The sequence below is a fragment of the Corapipo altera genome, unplaced genomic scaffold (assembly GCF_003945725.1).
Source record: "Corapipo altera isolate COAL_440 unplaced genomic scaffold, ASM394572v1 0, whole genome shotgun sequence".
Classification (NCBI taxonomy): domain Eukaryota; kingdom Metazoa; phylum Chordata; class Aves; order Passeriformes; family Pipridae; genus Corapipo; species Corapipo altera.
In genome coordinates this window covers 29,650,151-29,667,027 of record NW_020884872.1, presented here as the reverse complement: position 1 = coordinate 29,667,027, position 16,877 = coordinate 29,650,151, and the positions used below count along the sequence as shown (strand labels likewise).

Here is a 16,877-nt window from a genome sequence, read left to right as displayed (position 1 = left end):
TTCAAAAACTGTAGGTAGTGGACAACTTGCAGATAGAATAGTATACATCCATTTAAGCAGATTTTTAAAAGGAGAGACATTCCCCTTGTGCCTGAGTGTAGTGGCCTGTTGTAAAAGGCTTTGCTAGCAGCTGAGTTTCAGGGATGACATTTTGCTGTAACATGTGTGGTGTGCATATGTATCTAGTTCAGGTGTGGTGCCTGTAGTGCATTGTGTATCTATAAAGGAAGTATAAAAGTTTGGGGAGGTTCTGTAGCATAATTCTGTAGTAACTTCAAAATGTTGGTTGTTGTTATCCATGCTTTTTATTGTCATTAATATTAATAAAGTTGAAATTTACATTGCAGACTCAGTCCGCTAGTAACACACTCCAGAAACACAAATCTTCCTCCTCCTTTACACCTTTTATAGACCCCAGATTACTACAGATTTCTCCATCTAGTGGGACAACTGTGACTTCTGTGGGTAAGTAAAGTAGCTGAAGACAACAATTGAAAAAGGGTTCAGTGGCTCTTTAAAGTACTTAAGAATGTTACCATCATGCTTTTTATTTAATTTGCAGTGGATTGCATAGTTTATTTTCTTTTTCCATTTACATTTCTTACAAAAAGAAAGACTTTCTCAGTATTCTCAGTTACTGATTTGGGTTGTATAATGTCGAGAGTATATGGCCAGAATTTAGCACTTGAGGGATATTACATGCACTTTTCTTTTTTTCAGTAGGATTTTCCAGTGAAGCAATGAGATCAGAAGCAATAAGGCAAGACCCTACACGGAAAGGATCAGTTGTCAATGTGAATCCCACGAATACTCGGCCACAGAGTGATACACCAGAGATTCGCAAATACAAGAAGAGATTCAATTCTGAGATACTGTGTGCTGCCTTATGGGGTAATGCAAACGTGTTCTTCCCTTGCCTTCTGCACTTCTGAAGTGTAGACACAGCAGTATGAGCTTGCTGTCTTTGATGATGTACCTCCGAAACTGTAGCTGTTCCTCTGCGTTTATTCAGTGCTTGTTTGCATCTTCTTGTTGCAAGAGCTGATTATTATTGTGTTGTTTACATTATGTTGCTTCTGCTTTGATATTATTTCCCACTGATATATATGCTTCTGATTGCATAGTTCAGACTTAGAATCACAGAATCATTAGAATCATTAAGGTTGGAAAAGACCTTCAAGATCCTTGAGTCCAACCTTTGACTGAACACCACCATATCAACTAGACCATACCACTATGTGTCACATCCAGTTGTTTCTTGAACATTTGCAGGGATGGTAACTCTGCCACCTCCCTGGGCAGCCTGTTCCAATGCTTAACCGCCCTTCTTCCTGGTGTCCATCCCGAACCTACCCTGGTGCATCTTGAGTCCTTTTGTTCTGTCACAAGTTGCCTGGGAGAGGCTTCACTCAGTTGATCAGGATGTCCTTTTCAGCTTTTTCTAAACCCTGCTGGTACATCTCTTGCAGCTTTTTGGAGCTTGTAGTAGTCCTTACGTTGTACACCTGGTACACACATGGTATTTCTTTTGAAAAATAATCATCTTCTTGAGCCTCTTGCTATTGTATTGTTGCAGAGCTTGATTAAGATGTGTTTCGTAAGATGACTTGCCACCTCAGTCATCAGTTTATGTAGGAAGGAAGAGGGAAAAGAGGAGGGTAGGAGGGACATTTTCCATTCTGAGACTGTGTCTTAGCTTTGTTAAGAGTGGTTACTGCAGAGAGAAGCTAGATATGAGATGTCATCTGACCAAATGTGTCTGGTCTTCTTGTCACAAGGAATAATTTGTGTTGGTGCCAGACCAGTTAGTCAGGATCCCACACTTCACCACGCTTAGAGCAGTGCTTGTTGCCTGCTACAATGTGACATCAATACTGCAACACCCAGGGGGGGCTTTCTTCTGCTATGCCATTTGTTTCTTGACCAGAATCTATGGGGGCACATGATATTTTTTGTTATCTAGATGTTAATAGATGATGCTTGTGTATGTTACATACATATTTGTCTAATATGCCAAAACTTGGCAGACTGTAAATGCACATGCATGTAATTTTAAAAACTGTAAAGAAGAGAGTTGGCCATACCCCCCTGAGTCACATGATGTTTGTATAGGTAACACAGTCTACTTATCTTTTCTGCATTTTCATTGCTCTTTCCAGGGCCTCAGTTCTCTTTTGGGGTTATTTCCACCATTTCTTTTTTCTCAGAACAGCACTGTTGTCTCAGTCTTCTTGCCTGCAAAACTGTGTCAATTAAAGAGCTCTCCCAACACCTTATCTTCCTATCTACTGTTTTCTTTATTTCCAGAATTTACTGGTAAGGATTTTTACCCCAGTGCTATTTCTGCTTGTATTCGTGTGTATAAAATGATAAAATGAGGACTTGTGCAAATACAAACTTTCAGGCTGTGAGAGGGCAAAGGCAGAGAGAAATCATGTGGTATCAGTAAAGATGATTCATAATTTCTCCAATCTGCCTTGTTTTGCCAGTAGCAATTCTTGTTAATGGTTTTATATTTCTTTGATCTCTGTATCTGACTGTTAGGGTGATTTCAAAAAAAGGTGTAAAATCCTAGAAGTGTGTTGCAACTGTAACACAGCCCTTCCTTGTTAAACATTTAGGGCAAAACTGATGGTGATACAAGCTGGTACACATGCTTATTTCTTGGTAAGGTTTAGCTTCCTCTACCCTTAAGCAGTTTAAACAATTTCATGGTGATGCTTCTTATTAAAAAAGAGGGGGGCTTGCTTTGCTTTGTCTTTACCGGTGGTAATGCCAGTAGTATCTGGCAGACTGCTGATAGCATTAGGTCTATGATGTTGTTTCTTCTAGTTCTGAGTGGTAATAGTCAATGTTAATGATATGGATGCAGTAGCATAGATTTTTACACCCAGCCTCCACAGGCAGCCTGTACTTTTTCAGGAAACATTTCCATTTGTTTGAAAAAAACAGAACTGCTTAATTGTCGGGTGGTGGTAGAAGAGCTCTGCTGTCTGTGAGTAATGAGGGTGCTTGCATTTTAAAATACAAGCACTGCTTGCCACCAGCGTAGTACCTCATTAGTTTCATCTCAAAATGCATATAGCTAAGGGAAGGGATCAGGGACAAGTGTGCACGTGAACTTGAAGCAGAAACAACTGCACCACAAGGGCAGCAGAAGGAGAGATTAGGGTGGAGAGGCGAGCAACGGAGCCCTGATGAGCAAAGGGGGTAAGGGACCCTGAGTAAGCAGTTTGCATTTGGCTTGTTTTGAATTGTAATCTACACTGGAAAAAATACAGAAATGCATGTTGAAGCTGAATCACTTACAGCTTTAGTCAGTGGGTCCTGGAACTGCAGGAAGGAGACCAACTGCTTGGGCACTTCCTAGGGTGGTTTGTTACTGCTGCAGCCTGTGCTCAGACCTGATACGTGTGTATGTCACTCTCCCTGCTTCCTTCACTCTCCCTGCTTCCTTCTGCCACTTCCCAATTTGAGGATGTCTCTCAGTATGAGAGACAGTCGGTGTGAAGTGTTCTTGTGGTGAAATGCCCATAGGAGCTGTGGGATGGGATCCAGTGGATGCAAACCATGAGGGGAATGCAGAGGTGATAGGTGGGCAGGATGGGGATGAAGGAGGTGTCAGTAGCTGGAGAGCCTGGGAGGATGACACGGCTCCCAGAAGTAGCAGAGCAGCATATCTGAGAAAAGATACTTGATTGTTTGTGGGGACTGCTGGGACCTCTGCAGTTTTCTTACTGAAAAGGTGAGAGAGAGGAAAACGGAGATGCATGATGGTTTCTGACCTCCCAGTAGGCTACATCTGTTTTTCCCATTCACCCCGAGGCTTTTCAGGGTGCTCCAGCACCTGTAGCTCAGCTCCCTTCCCCATCGTTGCTTCCTCCTGGATGCCACTCTGCTCCCCCTTAACATCCTCTTCCCCTTCAGAGACACCTTGTGCCCCCTGGGTTAGGTTAACGTGCCCTCCCTTTTGCAAACCACTCCCATGCTTGGTGGCCAGGGTGCTGTTTAGGGGAGCAATGACCTTTTTTAGTACTGTGAGAAGGCATGTCACTCCTACAGATGCAGACCACACTGAGATACACACCTTTACACTGGGCCCACCTGCTCTATTAGAAAAGGTTCATTATGGGATCAACCCAAATGGCCCAATGACACCCATATAGTTGTATCTGGGGTATAACTGTCTGACTAGGGATTAAGGCCATTAAGAAATATAACTGTGATCATTTTGTGTGAGTTTTGGTACCCCTCACCCCTCTTCGAGCATTAGCGTGCCTTTTTGTTTGGGAACTGATGCTCTGTCCAGCACACAACTGGATAAACACATCATGCAGTGAGCAGTAGGCTCACTGGTCGAACACAGAGAGTAATAGTGAATGGGGTAACATGAGACTGGTGACCTGTCACTAATGGGGTTTCACAGGGCTCCATCTTGGGCCCTGTGCTCTTCAATGTCTTTAGAAATGACTTGAACACAGGACTGGAAGGGATGCTAAGCAAGTTTGCAGATGACACAAAACTTGGAACAGCTGTTGACTCCTGGAAGGCAGGGAGGCCCTGCAGAGAGACCCCAACTAATTAGAGGACTGAGCAATCACCAACCATGTAAAGTTCAACAAGGGAAAGTGCCAGATTCTGCGCCTGGGATGAGGGAACCCCAGATGTACATAAGCCTGGGGAATGAGGTGCTGGAAAGCACTGCCATGGAAAGGGAACTGGGAATGCTGGTTTGATGGCAAGTTGGATATGAGTCAGCAGTGCCCTGGCAGCCAGGAGGGCCAACCATGTCCTGGGGGACATCAGGCAAAGCATTGCCAGCCAGTTGAGGGAGGTGATTGTCCCACTCTGCTCTGCACTGGTGCAACCTCACCTGGAATATTGTGTGCAGTTTTGGGCAGTATAAGAAAGATGTTAAGCTATTAGAGAGAGTCCAAAAGAGGGCAGTGAAGATGGTGAAGGGCCACAAGGGGAAGCTGTATGAGGAGCAGCTGAGGTCACTTGGTGTGTTCACGCTGGAGAAGAGGAGATGGAGGAGGACCTCCTTGCAGTCTACAACTTCCTTGTGTGGGGAAGAAGAGGGGCAGACACTGATCTCTTTTCTGTGGTGACCAGTGACAGAACCGGAAGGAATGGCCTGAAATTGTGTCGGGGAGGTTTAGGTTGGGTATTAGAAAAAAGTTGTTCACTGAGAGGGTGGTTGGGCACTGGAACAGGCTCCTCAGGGAAGTGGTCACAGCACCAAACCTGACAGAGTTCAAGAAACATTTCAACAATATACTCAGGCAGATGGGATGACTCTTGGGGATGGTCCTGTGCAGGGCAAGGAGCTGGACTTGATGATCCTTGTGGATCCCTTCCAACTCAGCATATTCTGTGGTTCTGATTCTAGAAAGTCCTCTGTGGTCTGCCAGTCTCTTACTCTTTTGAACATAGATGGTTAGTTGTCAGTAGTCACTGTGGGCAGGTAATGTAGACAGCCTCTACATCACGAGATCTTTTAGGCTGCAGGCAACTGAGACCCATCCAGCAGTGGTTAGACCTGCTTCAAACAAGACAGTTGCTATATCAATCATCAGTTCATCAGAATATGTGGAAAATGTGCCTACTAACTTGGATCTTTGGTTTTGTTTCTTCTAGGAGTGAACTTGTTAGTGGGCACTGAAAGCGGTCTGATGCTCCTAGATAGAAGTGGGCAGGGGAAGGTTTATCCGCTCATCAATCGAAGACGATTCCAGCAAATGGATGTACTTGAAGGCCTGAATGTCTTGGTGACAATTTCTGGTAAAGTTAACTGTTTAACGTTATATTTTTCCTCCATCTGTCATGGCATAACAGAAAGCTTTTCTTGGCAGCCTTTTGAGGGGGAAGTCCAGACTTGACTGAAGTCAGTGGGTTTTCCATCATTTCACCTCTCTGAGTCTACAGTTTATTTCTGCAACTTAATCATTTTCCACACAACACCCGTGCCTGCTTGGCCCCATCCTTCCTTCTGTAGGGTGACCTTTAAAAGTGCTGCACAGGATTGGGGGAGATGTCTGTCTTTGTTTGATTCTTCAGTATATGAGAGCTGGAAGTTAATGCTTTGTGAAAATGGCATTCTTTCCCTCTTTCATAATTGCTTTCAACCTGACCTCTTTCTAACCAAAACACAATTTGCTGCTTGGGTTTAAAGACATCTTTCTTCTGTGTTAAAAACAGTAGAATGGGAAGAGCTCTTGCTTTTAATGTGATGTGCAGTAAGAGTTTGTGTTTGAGAGAGAGGAGTACAGTGTGTACATGGAATGGAAATTCCCAGGGTGAGATCAGTGCAGCTTTTGGCCTGGTCTCTCACTGGATGCAACTTGTAGATGGCAAAGGAACGGGAGATGAAGGGTAGTGGTGATTGTTGTGTTTGTTTTGTGTGCGCTGATGAAAAATGTGTTATATGAAGCTTGAGGTTCCAGACTCTTTGGCTCCAGAGAGTTATTGCATAAGGTTATCCTGCTGTTAGGCAGCTTGATGTGGTGCACTGTTAGTCTTTTTTCACAGGTGTTGTTCAACCATTTACCTTCCTTTTATTTTGGTTTGTTTGGAAAATCAGTCTTTGTGATGTTGCATGTCTGTGACGGGGAGAGGATGTTAAAGAAGGCTTCTCACAGTGTTCCCTCTGTTGTTGTTCAGACCCACCTAGATTTTGTTGAGGCTCTGGAACATCTGTGAGTCCACTGGAGAAGCTCTTTGGGTCTCCCAACACTTGTACAAAAGGACACACACCTAGACAATTTAATGGAATTTAATGCATTAGCAATGTGCTACCACGGGTCCAAAGAATTGTGCCCATGCTCATGTCATCAACACAGGATTTGTTTCTCTCTGGAACAACTGAATTTTATTGGCTTGTCGCTTTACTACATTCTCAACTACAGCTATAGCTATGCTGTGAAATCTATAAAAAAATGAATCAAGCAGTGTTTAAAAATACACAACCTGCTGTTTGTCCTTTTGATGTCTGATACTGTATGTTAAAATACAAGCTGTTTGAAAGGCACTGTTTGATAGAGTTTATTCTCTAGCAGACCTTGTAAACAAAAATATTGTATAATCCAACTTGTGTGAAATCTGTTGGTTTGAAACAGTCGACAAATGCCTGTGATTCAGTCTTGTGTATAATTGTTTCAGGTTTTTTTATCTTTGTGTCAGTCACAATTGGAGTACCCTGACACATCCGTTTTCTTTGTTTCTTTCAAAACTATTGCTTCCTCTGTGGAGACATGCTACATTAACCCTTAGGAAATCAGCTGATTTTTGTCTGGTTTATGCCTTTGTCTCTGTCCCATCTCCTGTGTTTTATGGGAGGTACGAGGAGTTTTATGGAGTACGAAATAGGAAAGAAACATCCTTGACCACTGAGAGGCAGGGCTGGGGAAGCATACTCAGTGAAGCCATAATGCTGTTATGCCCAAGTTCCCCCTTATATTGTGCTTTCGCCTTCAGTCCTGCACTTCTCAGTTTTTATTACCCACATGCGTGACTTCCCTAAAGTATCTTTTTATTTGTGCTGAGTTGCTTCATCTCTCCAGCCAAAACTGGAATGCTGAAATGACATTGTGTTTCTGCAAGTGGTATGTTTTGACAAATTGGTAATGGAACTGCCTCTGATCTGTGTCCCAGGACTGCTTCACTGGGAGCATTATTCAGCTCACCGTGTGCACTTGGCCTTATGTTGCCTTGAATTTTTTGGAAAGTGCTGTGCTGTTGGTGGTGGGTTTTGAAAGGTGTCACCACATCATGTGAAGAAGTTGCTGTGCTGTTAGGATTTTGAAAGGATTGTCACCTAAAATTGCTTTTAATATACACTTTTGAGTTTGAAAACATGAAATCAATTCTTGACCCAATTTATATTTGAAATACAAAACTTTTTGACAACAAAGCTTTTGATACTGAGATACTGAGCCTGCTAGAACTGGTACAAGAAAGCTTTGCAGGTAAAAGAAAGTAGTTGATTGGTTTTTCAGCTCATACTGTTGAGAGGCAAAAGCATAGTTTCAGCTGCTCAGGTGATACAGTGGAGAGTGATAAAAATACTGGAGATGAGAGCGGCAACGTGCATATAGAACACACTCCTGTTGTGGCTCCCTGGGGGTTTTCCAATCCTGCTGGCAGACGGTGGCACCAGGAATGTAGGAAGAGATGACAGAGTAGAAGAACTGGTTGGAATCTGTCTGCTTAATAATTACAAACCATAGAGACAATAAAAACAAAAACTCAGTACAGGAAAAGGGACTTTACATTTAAAACTATGTCTGTGGGAGAATCCAAGCTGGGAGTTCTCGAAGAATTCTCTTGCTGATCAGTTCATTTGATGGCTTGAGCTGAGTTTTCTTTCTTAGATCGTCCCCAAGAAAATAAAAAAGACCAGATTTTTGAGAGCTGTCTAAACTGACTGGTAGAACTTTACGAAGAGAAGGATCTAATCCCCCCACTCCGAATGTGAACATTAAGAGCACCATAACTTGTTGAAATACATGCCTAGCCATATTTATATAACTAACTAGTCCTACTCTTTTCATGTCAGGCTGCAGAAAGGCAGAGGAATTTCCTGTCTTGTGACTTTTCCCTGTGGTCTAGACACAAAAACACAATGGGAACACACTTCGTATATTTCTCTGTTTTGAAAAGTATTTCTGGTTGGACAGAAATACGCTGGTGCACATCATGTAAACCAGAATTTTAAAAAAAATAGCCACTGCTGGGAAATTCCCATGTGTACTATTTGTTCTGAGTCTTCAAGGTTGACTAAGCTACTGGGAAAGCTACAACCTTGAAAATATCTGAAGCAGAATTTGTCTCCTGGTGAACAGGGACTCACGATGGTTTTCAGAACATTTGGTGCCTTGTGCTGACCTTGAGCCCTCTGAGCTCTTTCTTACCCAGAACTGAAGTGGCTTCTGGTCTGGTCTATGTTTTCTATTTTTCTATGTTTCTGAAAGGACCCTTGTGGCTATCGTTTGCACTGTTTTCATGGAAGGACCTTTTCTTGGTCAGATGTGGGACTTTTGGGGACTGTTTCATGCTCTAGTCCCTTCTCCAAATCTTGGGAAAGCTACAGGATTGGTAGGGTTTTATCCTTTTATGAAACATGTCTTAGTCAATATGAAGTCAGGCAATAAATCAGGGTACTCATTTACTGCCAAATCTACAGTCCCATTTGTAATGGAGATAAACAAAGGACAGTGCAATGTTACTTCACATTTCATTGCATGGCATTATAACAGAAGGGCTTTTAAAATTAAGTATCAGGTCCAGTATTTGCAATTAGGTCTCCAATTCCACTTTAAATTTAAGCTTGGTGAACAGATTTTTTACTTTGAAACCACCTCCTCTTTTCTTCCTGCCCTTACCCATCCTGATAATCATAAAAAGATCTTTTAGACCGTGTGTCTTTGTAATGCATGGAATCCATGGAGCAGCCTGTTTGCAAGCTGTGCTTCCCCATTGTCACAGTTTGAGAGCTCCAAAAATCCAATTTCCGAGCCTCCCCCCACTTTACCTCAACACCGAAGAGAAGTTTTCAGGCAGGCACAACTCAGTATAGGGGAAAGGAATATGTACAATTTATTACTGTACAAAATAAGTACTATACAAACTAAAAAGCAATTATTTATACAATATTAACACAACTTCTACCACCCCTTGGACCCTTCCCCATCAGTTCAGGAGAAGTCTTCAGAGCGATAGTGAAAAGTCTCTCTCTCATTGGGGTATCAGGGAAAGAGTTGAAACACCCACCACCCCTTAGCTTCATGCTGAGGTCCTATCCTGAGCTGCAAGGGAAACAGCTTGCGCCATCAGGATCTTCCTCACGAAAGGTCCAGGCAGTCAACTCTGAGTCCTTCCTCCCTGGTTTAATGAAGGTTTCCTCCCAGGGGGTAAGATGTTCCGTTCTCACCCTCCAGGTTGCAGGCTCTGGGTCTCTGCTCAGTTCCTTTTACCCCAAATAGTTTTAAAGTCCTTACCCAGAAAAAACCTGCTTGTTTGTCTCTCTCATTCTTCTTTAGCTGCTGCAGGTTCCAGTTTCGGTAGTCCATGTCCAAACCCAACGTAGAACACCTCTGAGCCCTCTCTGGCCCATCCAATTTCTGCCTGGAGTTCTCCCAAGTCTTGCAACAAATCGCAAGTGTTTCTCCCGGCAACGGAGCCTTGCTGGCCGGTCTCTTGGCTCGGCTCCAGTGCCTTGCCTGCCTTAAATCCACAGCACCGCCTTCCCAGGCAGTGGGGGAAGAAAAAGAAAGCCCCCTCGCCTTGGCTAGAGGATACTCGGTCCAGTTACAACTGTCCCAAGCCCTGCAGTCTAGCTGGGGGGGGAAAGAGGGCTTGGCCCCCTCGTGAGGGGTCTGCCTCTCTCCCTCTTACCTCATGGTTGTGAGTCTATCTCTCTCCCTCGCAACACTCCATGCTACCTTCAGCCCTGGCTTAGCCTGGCTTAGCCAGGGCTGTGGGGCCCAGGGCCCACCCCCAAGTTCGGGGGGGGGACCCTACCACCCCTCAGCTCTCTCACACACGCAACCATACACTCCGACACTCTGCCAACAACTTTGGCTGTTGTTGATATCTAATTTTCACGGCAGCGAAAAAGAACAGCTCCAACTGGTCCTCAGGGGGAACTCTCCTGGGACCAATCACCTCTAGGCCCCCCGGCTCCTGGGGGGGAGCAGCTCAAATCAAGATACTCATGTGCTACCCCAGCCCTTACAGATTCTTTTTCTGGCAAGCCCAACTCTGTTAGGGGATGCCCTGCCATCAGGGTCTGTGCCAGCTCCAGGACCCCTGGGTGGAGCTGGCTGGGCAGAGCAGGATGGTGTCAATGCTTGGGCCTCATGTCCTGCTGCCACCAATATCCCCAAGCAGCCAGCTCCATGAACTGATCCATCAGTAGGCATCATGTGAAAACTTAGAAGACAAGTTAAAGACATTAGCTGAACTCTGTAGCTGGGTCTGGCTGGAAGGCTGCCAGATAGACCATCTTGACAGGTCACAGCTTTCTGCAGCATAGACCAGTGCTGTGTGTCTTGGCTGTGTCACCCCAGCCCAGCAGTGGCTATGGTACAGGTCACCTCTTACCTCCAAGAGCCATGAAACATTCTCTACAGTCACCTGGCCACCTCATCATGGCTGATGAAGCACAAGCATGGAGCTACTGCAGTGACAAGAGAGCATCTGAGAGCATCTCCTGTTTCCTTTCCTTCCAGAGAGAACTCATGGAGCCCTATTAAATGGCTCGCAGTCAAAGCAGGGATGATCTCCCTTCCTCACTCACAGTTTCGTCTGTGGAACTGTAATGGTTTCGAGCAGCAAAGAGCTGGGGGAAGGAGAATGCAACTTTGAATATGTGCATTTAGGGCTACCTTCTCACTAGTTCAGTTTTGTAGGCCCTTAGTTGTTAAAGAATTACTGATAAAGTTTATCATGACCCTTGCTTTGCATTCAAAGAGACCTTCTCATATTGAGAGTTAAGAGTCTGCGCAGTATTTTGATGAGATTGCAGATGCCCAGGCTGCCCTATCTTCAACTGACAATGCAAGTAGCTTCTCTCACCTGTGGAGAAGAAACACCTCTCACAGTTTCTGTGTACAGCCTGATAGATATTACACCTCTTGCAGCACAAGGGAAGGGCTGCTGATAAAGCAGTCATCAGCTTTTAGCAAGCAGATGAAGTTTACATGGGCCATGTGAAACTCCCTCACAGTCATTTCCGATATTGTACATCCTTTGTTACTACAGAACTCGTATAAAGTGGTTCAGTAATGAAATTTATGCCATGAACAATCTTATTAAAACTCAATCAGTTTGTCTCTGAGAATGATACAAGGGATGGAAATGTCCTGATCACTAACTGGGAAAAGTTTGTACAGTTTGTAAAAATACATATGCATAAGTTTGTAAAAATATCATATCCATATTCTTCTTCACTTGTACTTCCTCTTTTCAATCCAGTCCTAGTCCTTCTGATAGCTGTATAGACAGTTTCAGGTCTCATATTCCATCCTGCTGCTCTCCTACAGTTTTGTGCCAAAAAGAACCATTCTGACTCAGATACATATAGATAGATAGATAGATAGATAGACATATATATATATTGCATCTCAGTGCATGACTCTCTGGTGCTTTTGTTGTGGGAATACAGCCCTCTTTTAATGAAAGTTGTTTATGTCCTAAGAACCAGACAGCCAAAGAGCTGCTCCCTTGATTTTGTCATTTATGTTCATGTGGTATTACCATGTGTCTCTGTCATTGCTTACAGTAAAGCACTTGTCTGGGTGGAGTCTGGAGTGAAGCTGTTGTGGACATAAAAACGGAGGGAGATTTCTGTGGTTGCAGCATTTTCTGCTTCATTATTATTTTGGTTTACTCTGCAGGGCTTTCTGTTTGCCTGGCAGGGCTTTTTGTAAGTATCTTCCTGTGGAGATAAACCAATTTTTTTCATTTTGTGGCCAGGTAAGAAGAACAAGTTGCGAGTTTACTATTTGTCCTGGTTAAGAAATAAAATCCTTCACAACGACCCTGAAGTAGAAAAGAAACAGGGCTGGACAACGGTGGGCGACTTGGAAGGCTGTGTGCACTATAAAGTTGGTGAGTAGCAAATACAGTAATCAAATAGTCAGGATAAAAGATGGCTGAGAAAGAGAACTACAGTGCATGTAGCTACTAGGTTTAAGGTTTGGTTGGTTTTATTTACAGCTGTCTTACCTATTCCTCAAGGTGAGTTTTGCTGGAAAAGCACCAGAATAGATGGCAAGTTATGGGGTTAAATTGAGATAATGAGAGAGGTTTTGTGATGGGATGATGGGCTGTGAGCTGGAGAGGGTGCAAATCCTCATCTGTCTGCTTCCCATAATGGATGCAACTTCTAGAAAGGTGCTGATACAGGCAGTGAGGACTGGTAATATTTCACCATCTCTCTTAGACCCTTTAAATAACAGAGGGATTCTTGTCCCCAGCAACAGTTCTCTTCACCAACAAGTTTCCCTGACCTCTTACCATGGTGAATTTACAAGCTGGAATAGATTGAAAAAAGTCTCTCTTTAATGTATATTTTAAATACTGGTGGAGAAAAAATTGAAAGGAAAAAAAAAAGGCATTGGAGGAGAAAGGAAGCCCAACTACTGCATGACATTTGGGAGGGTATCTGGAAACAGAAGCATATGTTTAACTTCAAGATGATTCATCGATTCCTCTAAGCTCATGAAATTCCCTAATGCTGTCTCAGATTCATTGCAGTAGAGTTACAGGATGAAGAGTATTTTCACTAGGCAGGTGCCCTTTGAGTGGTTTTAAGTAATTTAAATGGATTTGTCTGTAGAAATTTCCACCAAAGCTAGTGAAAGACATGCAGCATTCACAACCAGTGGAGTATGCAGTGAGCCTGCTGCCCTGCAGGTGGGGATATGAACCAAGAGCTCTTGCTCCTGCTTCAGTTTCATGGTGCATCCTAAGGGGCACTGGATGTTGCCTTTGATTTGATTTTCTTCCAAGATCCAGCTCAGTTCCTTTCCATCTGTGTCAGTCAGTGTGGAACACCAGCAATCAAACTGTTCTCAGTCTCCTCCTGTCATGCGTGTGCTCTTGGAGAAATCTGCTAATGAGGCGTAATCAATAGCAGTGGCAGTAAGTGACTGCTGAACCAGGAGCTTGACCCTGAAAACAAGTAATAATGCTCTGGTATCATACCCCAGGGTGTCAGCAGCATAATAAAGTGGCCTGTTAACAATACATCAACAGCTATTGAAAGGAGGCTTTCCAGCAGGGAAGCATCTGAAACAAAGAGCATTCTCTTCCAATTGAAGAGAGGTTTGTTATGCTGGGCTGCAGCCTGACACTGAACTTCCCTCTGAACCATAGAAATACAGTAGACTTCTTCAGGTAGTGAGAGGGCTCTTTGACAGCTCTGCTTCAGTTCCCAAGTTGGGTTCGCAGTCTGGACGCTGTCACCAAGGCAGCTGGCACTGATCACTTCCTTGTCTCTTTGATGCAACAGGGGTCTCAGACATAAGGGTGAAGTGGTATTTATGGATTTCAGTTGCTTCAGGCAACTTTTGGCTCCTCTAAATGATAAATTGCTCTTTTGAAACTTAAGATTTGGGTGAATTCCCAGATAGCATCCAGAGCAAAGAATGACTGTTATCAAATGTCTGCTTTCACAGATAAGGTGGTTTTGTTCAACACCCCTCTCTTCCCCCCGAAAAAAATTCCAGGAAGTCTTGTAAGCAAGACAAGACTGAACAAAAGCTCTGTTTTAGTCGGTACAGCTGTGGAAGTTGAGAGACATTTTTGTCTGTTGAAAAAGTGTCAAGTCCTTTAACACTTCTAATTCAGTAGTCTTGCTTTCCTGCACAGTGAAAAAAGCAAGTATTAGCTTGGTCTACCTGTTGCTTACCAAGAGAAAATAACTGCAGGCTTGTACAGAAGTAGGGTGTCTAAAAGACATTAAAACAGCATTCATTAAAGAAGTGTTCTCACAGGTTTTGAGTTTTTCACTCCTAATGTGTTTCAAAATTAGTTTTGGTTGGGAGATATAATGGCAGAAGGGGAAGGTGCATGGAATTATACAATTATACATTGTTTTGGAGAAGTGTTATATTCCTCTAAAACTTGGGCTAAAAAGGTTGCACTATCATCTAAATAATGCTAATTTTTTTTCTTTCCCTGTGGAAATGGGAAAGAATGCTGGAAACACGTAAACAAACTTAAATATCTGTAAGTTGTTCCTTCCCAAATCCAGATGGTAGCTGGAAATACAAATCCAACAACACTTCTGGAATGTCCAGAACAGACCTTTTCTGATGGTTAATTTAGCCAGCAGTTTGAATGAGGCAACAGAGATGTATTTGAGCATCTGTGGATCACTATGTAATGACACTTTATTTCTGATAAATGAAGTGGGTATTTTTCCTTTTTCTCAAATGAGTTATCTCAGACTTTAGGGACAAAGGAAAATTCTCCATTATCAAACTTGCCTTTTGCTGTTGAAATTGGGTTGTTTCTTAATATTATTTTTTTAAATTTCTTTTTTTCCTCCTACCTCTGGGGAATTTTGCCATCAGCTTAAAGTAACAGTATTGGTGCTGTGACTGGAACTGCCAATACACTCTTCCACAGTCACAGCCTTCTTTTATTGAAATGTCCCTATCTGAAAACTCATTTTCTTGTCTTGATGAATTAGCACTGTCCAATGTGGAAAAAAATAAGTGTAAATAAGTGTGTACTGACTAGGTAATTCTAAATATGGTGACATGTTCAGTTACTAATAATGACTTTTGTGGCATAAATGTATCAACATTCTTAACTACATAGAATTAACAGTCCTAAAATGCAGTGTTACTAAATCCTCAAAATGACAGTATTTTTCATACTTACATAAATTTTCTGCTTTCTTGAAGTAATTGGAATGAATTTAGAATTACTGCTGAATTCTTTCTTGTTTTCTTTAATTTCAGTAAAATATGAAAGAATCAAGTTCTTGGTAATTGCATTGAAGAGTTCTGTGGAAGTCTATGCATGGGCACCAAAGCCATACCATAAATTTATGGCCTTTAAGGTAACAGTATATTTCAGCCAAACGTAGGATTTTCTCATAGCCGCTTGCAACTACCCCTATTATGAAAATGTTCTGACATTTTATCGTGGCCATATTACAAGTTCTTCAGTAAATCTCCACAAACTTGGTATTACATTAATTTAGGAGTTATTTTAGTTCTAAGAGGCAGTACTTAAAGGTCTGAATTGTGACCAAGCATAAACTAGTAAATGACATAATATCACAACTTTTTGTTTGATCTCTCTGTAAATAAAACACGAGACGGAGAGAAGTGTATTGAGTCTAAAGTTCTTAGTTTGAGCAGAACAAGTTATGAAGTGATACTCAGCATTGTTACAGGATTTTTTTTGAATGCTGCCGGAAAGAAGTTAGATGGCTTGATATAATTGCCAGACTGATTTACAGACAGTTACTGTTCATTGTGCAGATTGAAGTAAGTACTACAGGAGTGTCAAATTGCCCTGAACTTTGAGAAAACAATTTTTATTAAAAAAGCAAACAGACCAAGTAAACCCCACATAAAATAGTTTAGGCGATTGAAATGTAGCAGTTTGCAGAGTAATCTGTCCTTGTCCACGAGAGATATGTTAGCCTAACTGGTCTGGTGGCTGGGGACCTGAGGCACGTGGAGGAATAAACCCATAATGTGTGCATTCGAGCATGTTTTTATAAAGCCCATTGTTGTTCTAAGCAGTTAAGTAAATCTCTCTGATGCTTGTCTCACAGTCATTTGGAGAACTGGTACATAAACCATTGCTGGTGGATCTAACCGTAGAAGAGGGTCAGAGACTAAAAGTGATCTATGGCTCCTGCGCTGGTTTCCATGCCGTTGATGTGGATTCAGGATCGGTCTATGATATTTATCTACCAACACATGTAAGAGCTGCTGCTGGGATTGGGTTTTTTCTTTCTGGTATATCAACCCCCTTGCCCCCCACCCCTTCCTTTCCTCAAATGACCAATATGTCAGGCAGTCCCTGTGGATCACTGCCAAATGCTTGCAGTGGTGAATTGGGCGGACAAGTCTTAAGGAGATGCAGCCATGCGTGCTTAGGGGTTTGTGCCTCAATGTCAGTCCTTTCCTCATGGCCAGAATGTCTCTATGGTTGGGAGTTGCCCACTCAGATCCGATGTGGGCCCACATGACAGTTTCAGGGCTAGCAGCTAAATGGCCAAGCTCATTGCAAATGCCCAGCAGCAAAAATGACACAACAGCCCACTGATGAGTTTCAACAGGGTTAGCAAAGGCCAGGTGGCCTTAGCTGCCACAGTTTCCTGTTGTTCATTGTACGCAGAGGTG

The 16,877-nt window shown here is 42.9% G+C and overlaps 1 protein-coding gene across 12 annotated transcripts in view; it reads left to right on the top strand.

Annotated features, from left to right (window-relative positions):
- The window catches only part of MAP4K4 (mitogen-activated protein kinase kinase kinase kinase 4), a 171,325-nt gene that overhangs the window by 147,756 nt on the left and 6,692 nt on the right, over positions 1-16,877 (top strand). For 11 of the 12 annotated variants that reach the window (XM_027641466.1, XM_027641447.1, XM_027641457.1 and 8 more), the window contains 6 exons: positions 348-465; positions 721-891; positions 5,641-5,784; positions 12,478-12,612; positions 15,477-15,577; positions 16,304-16,453. In XM_027641466.1, coding sequence (XP_027497267.1) covers positions 348-465; positions 721-891; positions 5,641-5,784; positions 12,478-12,612; positions 15,477-15,577; positions 16,304-16,453 — 819 coding nt within the window. The remainder of the gene's footprint in view (positions 1-347; positions 466-720; positions 892-5,640; positions 5,785-12,477; positions 12,613-15,476; positions 15,578-16,303; positions 16,454-16,877) is intronic. The other variant, XM_027641438.1, reaches the window with a different exon arrangement.